Raw genomic sequence first — 12,239 nt, forward strand, 5'->3', positions numbered from 1 at the left:
ATTGGGATAATGTGTTAAGGTGCACAGCAGCGGCAGTGGTGGAATTCAGTCTGGGTAATCCAGCATTTTTTTTCCCCTTATTCTTCTACATCTTTGCAATATCTTTCCCTACCAAAATGGCATACTGATTTCTCAAGGTTGCGCAGCCCTAATTTATGCATTACAACTGATTCTAAATTATAACAAAAATGAAAAGCAATTTTCTGCAATGAAAAACATTATTTTTCCTAAGAGACAAATGCAATACATCAAAGATGCCTTTTTTAAAGTCCTGGCTTGAAAATGACCATCTTTGCTGCAAGGTGATTATTATCATTTCCAGAATGAGTAATTTTCTACTGGTAAACTGAGGTTCATTTTCCCCATTTACTTTAATGTACATATTTTAAACCTCCGTGCTATTTGGCAATGACAGTTGCAAAACTAAGTGAAAACTGAGTCAAACAAATGTTTTGTAGCTCTTTTTTTTTCCCCTGCACTGCTTTGTCAGTCTTTTTTGCAGAAAGATTCCTACATACTTTCTTGGAAAAGACAGCTTTTCAGACACACATACAGCTGATTTTTAGTCTATACATATGCTCCTACAAGTGCTCTAGAAAATTCTGTTAAGAACTGTAATGTTTATTGGGAAGTCAGACTTGCAGCTCTGCTCATTAGTGACTAGTGCTGATTGATGTGGTGTACCACAGGGTGGGACACTTCAGGTTTCCTTGGGTGGTACACTTAGATTACACTTAGCAGGCTTTTTCACAGAATCATCGAGTCATGAAGGTTGGAAGAGACCTCCAAGATTGGCAAGTTCAACCTTTGACTGAACACCACCATTCCCACTGAACTATACTTTGAAGTACCACACATGAACATTTTCAGGGATGGTGACTCCACTGTTTTCCTGGTCAGACTGTTCCAAAATGCCAGTTTATGCCAGTTTGGGTAAGTCAAATCGTGTGAAGCATAACGAATATTTGCTTGCACTTCCTGGAAATTGGGGCACAATCCAAGCACTGAGAACACCCCTAAATCTGGTTTAAGCACCTGCAAAATTATTTCCGGGAAAAATTAAGCTGGAGGGGGAAAATCTCCTCTATCAGACTGGAGGATGAGAATACAACACCAAAGGCAGCCGTGTTTCATTGTACAAAGCTTTTTTTCCCTTAGACCAATTATTATCTACTGCACACTTAAGTATTCCTTTCAGAAACTGCAGTATTCTGCAGATTTGACTTCACAGTCAAGCAGCTTCACAAACTGCCTATATTAAACACTCACTTTCCAAACACCAAACAGAAGTGAGATAACAAACTACAGATAACAAACAGACTGAAAGGCCACATCTTAAATAGGTTCATCTGAAGTAAAGGCAATTTTCATGTAAAGTTATAAATAATACAAAAAAGCAGCTGAATTACTCCCTGAAAACTGTATGTTGAAAGTGAGTGAGTTGGGAAATCAGACAAAAGCAATAAATGGGTGATATTACCTGAAAAATAAAATGTCAATATAATAATAATAACTTAAAAGAACCAGCAGCAGAACATTGCCTCAAGGCAGCTATGATTTGCATGAAGTACCTTTTCAAATAATAGGTAGCTCAAGGTCTTGGTGATCTTGGCACAGTTAAAGGTATAAGATTCAAATAGAGATAAACATGAATAATATTTTTTTTCCTATACTCACAAAGGTAGATTTTGAACTCTTAAATAAATGATGATTAACTCTTCAACTTTTCTTCAGTTTTAATATGGAATATATGCATTTTTTCCCTGCAGTTGATTTATTTTGTTTCTGCCACTTGGAGAACACTTTGTAGTATTGTATTAGTGTCTTCTTTCTAGTGTCTTTATTTTCAACTGATGTGCTCTCCCTGAACAAGTTCCCTATGAGTTTTCAATGCAGAGAGTTTAAGTAACTTCAGGCTTGTGATTCAATATATTGGAGAATGAAATTTACTCCTCTGGGAACAGAACAGCTCAGTGTGTCAAGTGACTCTTACTACATTAAAAAAAAATATATACCAAGCAACCTCCAGTTTTCTTTGGTTGAGCATTTGTCAAAGCTTAAAATTATTTTGAAAGCAAAATGTCATAATGAGCTTTTGTAACAAAATATTCAGTTATTTAAAGTTTCTGATTTAACAAAAAAAGTATCATAATCTTCCCTGACCTGAGGACTCATGGAAAGAAAACTGAATCCCTGAGAAGAAATACCCAGAAATTACTGTATGAATCAGTGAATACATAAACATTCAAAATTACATATACAAATGAATAAAAGCCTAATTAATCCATAGTAATGCAATTAGTTTTTGTCTTGGAAAGTTTGGGACATCAGGTGTAAATCCAAGCTATGTATTTCTTTACTTTGAAATATAAAGCTACCACACATGCATGGGTGGAGACATCCATCACTGAAAAAATGCCCTTAAAGGAGTTTAAATGGCATTTCAGTGATACATTCAAAGAAATACACCATTCTGATTTATCCAAGCAAGCACCCATGAAGTGTTTTTCAGACATTTAGATTCAGAAGCAGAAATCTAAGAAAATAATATGAAAATAACAATTTCTTTGATAGGCAACCAGAGGGAGCTAAATCTATAATGTTATTTCAGCTTCTTTTCCTAAGTACAGTGTAATAGGTTTTTTTTTCCCTATTCACTTACAGCCTTTTCCTCTCCTTTGTCTCCCCTTTCGCAGCTTTGCAGATTTCCTGACATGCCTACTGGGATGAGAAGTGCTGCCACTACACAGCAGGGAAAGGATGTACCCTCTGCACAGCTCTAGCAATTATGAAATATAGGGCAAATCCTACAAACAAAGGTTCAAGGGAAAGCCACTGGCTTAGCATTTTCCATAGATAACTCAAATTCTTCTGACAGCATGTATTCTGAAGCACTCCAGATATCACTCTCTGGAGATAAGACCAGTTCTCCTAGTCCTGTCACTGTTTCCAGGATACTATCAGTGCTGCAGCAGTTCTATTTTGTCATGCTCCCTAGCCATATAATTGCTAACAGCAATAATAATAAGTAAAAATAGTTTGTTCCCACCTCTAAGAGGGGTATAACATCTAAGAGCTGTTCCTTCACTTCTTAGTCTTCATTTGCAGTAATCTTCAGTAGACAGTTATGTGGGCTAACTGATTTCCAGTCCCAGACACTGAATGTGGAGGATGACAGCTAAGAACATTAGGCAGGAGCCTCTGTTTCTCAAAAGGTAGGGCCCATCCTCTCCCAGCTCTTCTGCTTTTCCATGCACACTCTGGACTGGCACGTTTTGTACCTGTACCACACAGTGATGGAACAGGCCCCCACAAGACATCTAGTACAGCTCTATAACCAGGAATAGTTTCAGCATAATGACTCCCTGACAGAATAAGAACTAAGTTTTCCAGTGATTAGTTATATTTTGGGTACCAAATTATGGCTGCTCTGAGGTGAAAGAAAATTAAAAAAAAAAACAGACTCTTCCAAAGAATCTTAATTTAGGTTACTGAACTAAAGTAGCCAAATTCTGCAGTTGTTTTGGAAAATGTTGACCTGGTATTTCAATGTCCCATTAGCAGGACTTCACACCAGACCCCTTTAGTTTCTTTCACTGATCACTCCAGCACAGCCTCAGGTCAAGGCAAGACCTGGTAGGACACAAGAGGTGAAAGGAGAACACAGACCTTGCTTCAGCCATTGCATTCAGGCCAGAGCCTTTCCAGTACTTACAAACCTCCCTGAAGGTGAACAACAGCCACTGACACAACTGACCATCAGTCTCAAATCTAAACTAAGATGTGATCGGAATTAAAATGCGGAACAGAATTTCCTGCATAGGGATTGCATGCACTACACACGTATTTTCAAGGATCTTTCTTAATTTCTTATTTCACAGAACTTTGTTTTACACATACACAGAGAAATACACTATGGAGACTCTATATGGACACACAACAGATTAGTATTTAAAACTGTTTGAACAAGTATGAAAAAGATGTGAATTTCATTTTCTTTTTGCTAATAACTCAGTACCATAAGTAAACACTTCTGCCTCTTCTTGTAGGCCCCTTCCAGAAAAAAAGAATCCTGTGGGTAAGCTTTCTAGCAATAAACACCTATAGGTCACTATTCTACTATGAATGTGGTATAACTAGTCAATAACAAGGATTCTGTTTGTGAATTAAAACTTATTTCAGTCTGAGGCTGCAAGAGTAACTACTACCTAAGAAGCAAGCAGGCAAAGCCTATCAAAGAAAAAATGTACTAAGGGCACAGAGAAAGCTTTCATCCGTGACGAAATCATTTACAGTTCTGCAAAAATAAACATAGAGCAACTCTGAGTTTGCTGGAGCTCATCAGGTACCTGAGAGACACTCTAAAAGATTTACTTTCTCCTGTTGGAAAATGCTACACTACTCCACTGGGGCTGCTGATGGTTGGATATTGATTTTTGCACTCTTGACTCTCAAAAGGCATCTATGGCATACACTCTTCAACTTTGAAAATACCTTTTTCCTAGTGGCCATTTCTTGACCACTCCCTTCCACTCTGTTATTTCTGAAACAATTAAAGGAGGACTTTCCTGGCACTGTGGTGTCCTACAGTCTCAGTCCTGAGAGGTCAAAGCATATTGGTGCATGAACTGCTGTCTTAGACCTTAAAAAAAGGCAGAAAGATGATTCACTACTGACTAATAGTGAAAAATTTTGTTCCCAGACATAAAAGCAAAGTTATCTTGAATGGTGAGAAGCTGGACATATCCTCCGTGTATCCTGGACTGCTTTCAAAGCAGCGTGGCCAATAATCAAGAGAGGGGATTCTACCCCTCTACTCTGCTCTGGTGAGACCCCACCTGGAGTGCTGCATCCAGCTCTGGGACTCCAGCATAAGAAGGATGTGGATCTGTTGAATGCAGAGGAGACCATAAAGGTGATTAGGAAGCACCTTTCCTGTGCAAACAGGCTAGGAAAGCTAGAGTTGTTCTGCCTGGGTAAGAGAAGGCTCCGTGGAGATCTTAATGCAGCTTCTTTCAGTACCTAAAGGGGGCTTACAAGAAAAATACGGAGAGACTTCTTTTTAACAGGGCCTGTAGATGTAGGACAAGGGTTTTAAACCAAAAGAAAGTAGATCTAGCCTACATCTAAATAAGCCATTTTTTACAATGAGCGTTGTGAAATATTAGAGGAGACTGCCCCAGAAAAACTGTGGATGCCTCATCCCTAGAAACATTCAAGACACTTAGATAAACCATACAGATTACTCCTTTTTCCCAGAAAGACAGAGAAAGAGAGAGACAATCAACATGAAGAAGACATCATAGAACTACCAAAAACAGTGAAGAAAAGAGTTAAGTTTTAAATAAGAGAGAGAGAATAAGAAGATGCTTTACAGCTGAAATATCTTTCTGTTAAAGCTATGGAGATGGACAATAGTAGTTTAAAAAGACTCCTTTAATTCATAACAGAGTATTGGGAGGAATAGAGTGTTCAAAGTGTGGACTTTTAAGGAAAAAGAGAGTACTTGTGATACTGTGAGTTGCTGGAACTGGGTAGAGTGAAGATTTTGAAGCCTTGGGGGGCAAAAAGAAAACTGTTTTTCCAGGAAAGATCACAGAGAAAGAAGACTTTTGCTTTTGAATAACTCATCCTTAAAATGACATCCCTAAACTCATGGCCCATACACACCTCAGAGTGATGTGAAATGGGAGGAGAAGAACTGATGACAGATTTCCGGGCAGCTGGCATCAGAGCAATAGGAAACTATAACAGCAATAATTTTCTTGTGAGAAACTCCATAGGTTAGCAGAAAGAAACTTCTGTTTCTCTACAAAGACTGATGAAAAGATTCTAGCAAGAATTGGGACTGTTTTTGAGCACCAAAGTTCTAAAGTTTTTTGTCTCTATGTTGTCATGTGTACAAAGAAATGGTCAAGTGGTGGTAGATAAAAGGGTTTTCTGGAAGTTTGTTCTGGTGTTCTTGTTCTTGTAGTTTGTTAATAAACTGTCTTTATTCCTTTTAAGTTTTAAGCCTGTTTTGCTCTTGTTCTAATCCATATCTCACAGCAAAAAATAAGTAATTTTTTTTAGTTATTAGTTTAAAACCACGACATTTTCTAAGGAAACGCTTATGCTATGTGAGCATTTATACCTGTCTCTCTCTCAGCTGTAGTAAGATAATCAGCAACTGCAATGAAATCTAAAAAGTGAGGAGGAAATAATACAACAGGTTCCTAAAAGCTTTGTAAAACTACATGGTTAATTAAAAAACAGGGACATTCTGAGTGTAACCTGAATTGTTGTAATAGGCCAGAAAATTCACAGGAGTATAAAAGAAAAAGAAATGGAGAGCCCTCATGCACGTCTCAGCCTTGGGAAAATTCTCAGTCAGAGCTCAACCTGTTCAGATGGGCTGACCAAGGTCAGTCAATCTTAGGATACAAATGCACTGAGAACTGGATGTCTTTAATTCCAGTGTTGACAGAATTTTGTTTTTTCAAACAGTCTATTCCACAAAAAACAAGTATCATTCTTCTTTTATTCAGATGCAAAATGAAAATACATACTGAACATGAGAAGTATCTACTGAAAACAGCTCTTCTAATCATGAATGTCCTTTTTGTCCAACATCTAAAAAGCAGGCAAGGTTAGATGAGCAAAAAGGTTCTGATATCTGAACTCAGATGTTGAACTCAGCATGAATACAATATGAATCGTTAAGTGACTCGTTGTCTCCCTTAACTTTTCTTCAGGGTAAGTATTCATATTGCCCGATATTCCAACCTCTGTTAAAATACTCTCTTCAACATCTGTCTCCAAGTACAGCACTTATACCAAGGAGTCAATAAATTAAAACTCCTCCAGCTTAGGAAAGCTGGTTAGGCTTTGTACCAGAGGCTATTTGATCATATCTTACCCTGACCACTTGATTTACAAATGCAATGCAGTCTCTTGATAGTGCTGGGTATGGTTTTTTCAAGTCCTTCAGTAATGGAAGACTAACATTGCTGAACTAATATGAATTATTTTATGTAGTTTCCCTATTAAAATGTATTTCATATTCAAGCTAGAGCAAGGTAATATTTCATTCTCAAGAATTTTGTCTTTGTGTGCATTTGAGCATTGTAGTTTTTTTATGAATCTCGAAGTTGTAGTCTACACCCAGATCTGTATTTTATGCTGGTAAATTAGCAGAGAATCTCACATATTCTCTGAGGTATGTAAAGGAATTTAAACTAGCTGCTTTTTTTTTCCCCCCATGTAAGAGAATTAGAATTTGTTTGATTTCTCTTAACTCTGTAACTGTTATTCAAGTGTGCTCTTCTGAGAGCTCTAAATGATTTAACAGTGAGCTCAGACATTGGTGAAGGTACCTGGTAAGTGGCTGGCACAACTGAAGAGTAAAAGGATAAGAGCATCCACTTAAGAGAGGGCTGACAGGGATGTACTTACAACTTCTTTAACTCCTGGAAGCAGCACTGATCACAGATTTAAGGTGGATCTGCCTCAAATTAATCATCTGTGTCAAGCCTCATGGAAGCCTTTTAATCTGAAATCCCCAAGTATTTTTTAACTGCAAACTAGGGCACAACATTTTAAACAGAAACAATTGAATAACATTATTTCAAAGAGAAAAAAAATAATTAAAAAAGCTTTCCTCAAAAGCCCCCTGTAACCTTGCAGTTAACTTCCTGGTATACCCAGCATGGTCTTGGGCAGCTTGGGGATGCTCAGCAAGCCCTCCACTGTCCTTCCCACCAGACCATTGGCACAGTTTGTTCTTGGCATTTTTGGGAGCCTGCTGATCTGCTCTCCAGCTCCACACTGGACACTTTCTGCCAACATGCACACAGTAGTCTTATTTTACCCCAAGAGATGGGGACATCTCTTCACCCTGGGTCAAGGTTCATACCAAAGCCAGTAACTCTCTTCAGGAACAGGTGCCACAAATCTATGAGGCGACAGGAGGTCACCTGTGGATGAAGGTGACCTCCTAATAATTAAAGTAATAGTATATATAGAGACTGGGAGGTGCTCTGAAGTACCACCTTTCCTTTCATTCTATTATTAAAATAAAGGCAAGTAAGAGTGCTTTTGCCCTAATACCTTCAACTTTCTTTCTTTTCCTTTACATTTTAAAATCTTTCCATGATACTGACCACTTCAAAATGTGTTTAAATTTCATGAAGAAAGCCTTTGATGGTTTTAGGGATGCAGAATTCTGTGACTTGAATAACTAGACCAAAATTTAATGTTTATTAGCAGCTGTTTGATATGGGAAAACTACATTTTTCTCTCTCAACGGCAGCAATCTTAATCTATTTGGCAGCTTTGCCATTAAATACAGAGAGATGATTTCTCTCTAATTTCTAAAAGCAGTTTTGTGGAAGAAAATGGGTAATCAACATGGAGAATGTCTTTTTTTCTGAAAACGCTTTTAGTCTGACATAAATGACAGCTATTTAAAGGCAATCACTTGTGTTTTATATCTCACAAAAACCAGCAGACACAGTACCCTGCCTTTGAGACAAAACACTGAAACATGTGACAGATCATTTCAAGCAGTAGTAATCAGAAGCCTCAGATCCAGCATCATCAAGAAAACAACTGAAACATTGTCCATTAAGATCTCTATCTCTTTTTGCTGTTGTTGTTCAGTCTTTAACTGATATTACACTGCACTGTGAATAACCAATTATCTGCACCTGATGGGTACAGGAGGTGCAAATCACATTCGTTCTGCAGTATGTGCACTGATAACTTACACCTCTGTTAAAAATAAAGTGCTTTTCAAAATATCACCCAGGAGGCATGTGTTCTGTTTTCTGCTCAGTGACCTTTGGAAACTCTAGTCCAATGAATAACTAGTGATGCACAAGTAAGTTGGGAGACAGTAGATGAGAAGTGCCTGTAACCTTAAATGTTATCTGTTATGAAGATGGCTATGATAAAAAGATATATTGCTCTTTCATATTTTGCCTGAGAGAGCAAATCAATGAGAACATAAACTTGTATCCCTTTAAGTTTAATGGTTATGGAATTAATTATCCTGGACAATTAAAAATATAACATGCAGAAAAAGTACAGTGAATTATATAATTTAAGTAACTAATTTAATGGTAATTTGCTACCTTACAGGTATTTGTTCACACGGCATCAACTATATCTTGATAAATCTGGCCTTCTATCCAATCCTTTTATGTAGAAAGAAGCTGAACTGTGCTTTAAGATGAAGAAACTTCATATTCCCAGAATGTTGACAGAACACTAAAGAAATTCAGCAATGACATTTTTGCATCCCTTAGAAACCTTTGTAAGCTTATTGCAAAGCTCAGACTTTCTTTCTCACACCCTGCATTGCCCATATGGCCTTGATCTGTGTCAAACAATGTCAGCACTGTAAGACAACAGCTACGTAACCAAAATGCAAGGAAAAAAACCACCAAATCCAGGGAGACATGGCACAGCACATTCCACTTTGGTTTTGGTGCTACATTACCAACAAAGCCTCCACTGCAAGCCCTGATTGCAGCTCAGGTAATTCAGACTTTGAGTAAGCATATCTTTGATGCATATATATGGTCTACTGCTTTTTATGTAGCCACTTAAATATTAAAAAGCCTTTTGAAATTTTTCTTTTATAGTATAAACTACATGTCCTCTATCATGCACATGTGCCAGGAAACCAAAAATTTTTAAAGAGAAAACATTCCGCAATTCCAGTTGAAAAGCTAAGAAGGGAGTTATCAAGTCATACGGGCTCTTCACAATAACCAAACACTCAATTGAGCACTGACAGAGTTATGGGGAAGAAAAGCATTTTGAATGCAAATAGCTAAACCTGAAACTTCTTAATAGCATGGAAGACTTATCTGTTGTATCGCTCACATTTTTATAGTTTAGAATAAACAGTCAATCCCTTTATTCAAAATATAAACAATTTTATTATTAACCACTTTTAATTTCATAATTAATTGCATTATTTTTAATACAGAATATATTTTCCTATAGAAGAGAATAAATTATACTTACCCTTTCCAAAGTAATTTCTTCAAACTCATATTCAATTTCTGTTCCATTGACCTAAAGAAAATAAAATCAGAAAATTCCTTAAATCCACATTTATGAAGGGAACTTCATGGGCATACTGTACATCTATTCCAGTATCATCAGTTTACCAAAGCACACTTCTCAGCATATAAGTGAGGAGTTCTAAAGTATAGACTAATTAACTCTCCTTTGTCTTGGGGGTGCTTAGTCAAGCCTATAAACCAAAACCAGCAAAAGTTCAGTATGTAGTGTCTATATAAATCACCAACAGAACAAGACAGGTATTTGACAGAGTGTGTCTGTGGACTTTGTGCCAATGTTTAAATAATTTCCAAGATAATAGTTTCAAGTCAAAACAGAAGACCTGCTCCTCATATTCTCAACATGGAAGAAAAATTATGTATGCATTGTCTTACAAGCTCCAATTTACACTGCAATAAAAAACCAGACAGGAAATTCACAGTACTTATGTGAAGATCACTCACTGATACATACACTCAAATACATCTTGTTTACTGTATTAACCTAGGGCAAGAATATGACAGAGGACCTTTGCAAGAGACAGCTGAATGGCAAAAAGGCACAGAATGTTAATGTAATTCCTATGCTAAGTCCCAGTGTCAAAATAAATTAAGCTACAAAATGTAGAGCACCAAAATGGATTGTGCTGGACAAGAAATCTATCAGCTGAAGAGATGACACTGATTTAAACAGGATTCCAAAACCTTGTTCCAGTCTGACACGTTTTTTTTTTTTTGTCCCTCCAGGCAACTCACTTAACATACCTTTATTCCTTTTCTCATTTCTTATGAATGGGCAAAGCAGAGCATCTGATAAAGTTACAAAGACTCACTACACTGCAAGTAAACTACAGAGCAATGAAAATATATCTATCATTAAAATCTCAGAAGAATTTCAAAGCATCACTTTTATACAACTAGTCAGCAATTTTTTGACTTGGCCAGAAAGCACTGATTAATTTAATAAAAAAAAAAGAAGAAGAAGAAGAAAAATATATTAATTATGCTATTTTAGTTTTTGTGATGCCCTGGAAAACAGCTTTGCTTTAGTGTTTTACTTAATGAAAAAAAATATTTTTCAAGACCTAAACTGAAGGAAAGCATTGGGATTGACTTCATCCTGGAGGAACAAATTTGTTATTTCTCAAAACAAGCACATTTATCACTCCTCCCCACTCCCAACTGCTAATTTTCTGTATTAGATTCCTAACTGCAATCATAAAACACTGTACATAAATCATTCTTTATCTAGTCAAGCACCTTTCAAATGTAATTAGGTACTTCTCTTGTGAATATTTTAACAAGGTACATGTATCTGCCAAACAAAAGCTTCCTCTAAAAGCCACCAACTATTTAATTTGTTTACAATTAAAGATCTGATAAACCATGAAATCAGTAATAGAAATACAATACCCAGAATCTGTGTTGAAAAATGAAGAGAGAGAAAAGTCCAAACAACTCATGCTTAACAACTGCATGAAAACACAGCATCAATGAATACAGTATTTAATATGTGCATAATATATGGGGTTTTTAGTTCATTATGATTGAGTAATCACATCACATCACATTAACACCAGAGATGAACGAAAAAATATTACTACAGGATGTCTTCCTGTCCTATGTTATCACTTTAATGCTTTCTGCATAGACTCCTTTATTAATATAGGCATACTAGGTATGAAGATCTTTATAGCTATTCCATTTTTTGTCCTTTCTTGTCTAATGATAATGAAATCAAAGCTATCTATATGTCTCTGTTTTCATGAACTTCTCTTTCATCTTAGGTTGGTGGATAGCTCTGATCTATGTCTTCAATTCCTCAGTCTTGCTCTATAAAGCTGTCTTTGCTTCACTGCTTATAATCGCTTTTCCTTTGCATTAAAAACTCATTAGTGCAGCAAAATGGGAAAAAGAGGGATATGAGTAGTGAGCAACCTCTGTGGAAAGATGAAAGGAGAAAACACAAGCTGAATACTCAATTTGTATTTGCACACAAACGGTATCTTGCTTATGACCATCTGAGGAGTTTCTATTATCATCCACAGTGGTGATTCTGAAAATGCCTTCAATGCAAATCGAAATTAATTGCAGCAGAGATCCATTATCAGGCTCCATAGCAGCAGGGGTGATATGAATTAAAAAGCTGATCTTGATCCAGCTCCTTTTGTTATTTAAACATACATG

At 36.7% G+C, this 12,239-nt stretch overlaps 1 protein-coding gene across 19 annotated transcripts in view; it reads right to left on the bottom strand.

The window, feature by feature from the left end:
- Positions 1-12,239, bottom strand: part of DLG2 (discs large MAGUK scaffold protein 2) — a 991,421-nt gene that overhangs the window by 357,196 nt on the left and 621,986 nt on the right. For all 19 annotated transcript variants that reach the window (XM_088051071.1, XM_088051059.1, XM_088051060.1 and 16 more), the window contains one exon: positions 10,015-10,065. In XM_088051071.1, coding sequence (XP_087907197.1) covers positions 10,015-10,065 — 51 coding nt within the window. The remainder of the gene's footprint in view (positions 1-10,014; positions 10,066-12,239) is intronic.

Source organism: Pseudopodoces humilis, chromosome 2 (assembly GCF_049639895.1).
Source record: "Pseudopodoces humilis isolate 2021_Gansu_Grassland_sample_001 chromosome 2, ASM4963989v1, whole genome shotgun sequence".
NCBI lineage: Eukaryota > Metazoa > Chordata > Aves > Passeriformes > Paridae > Pseudopodoces > Pseudopodoces humilis.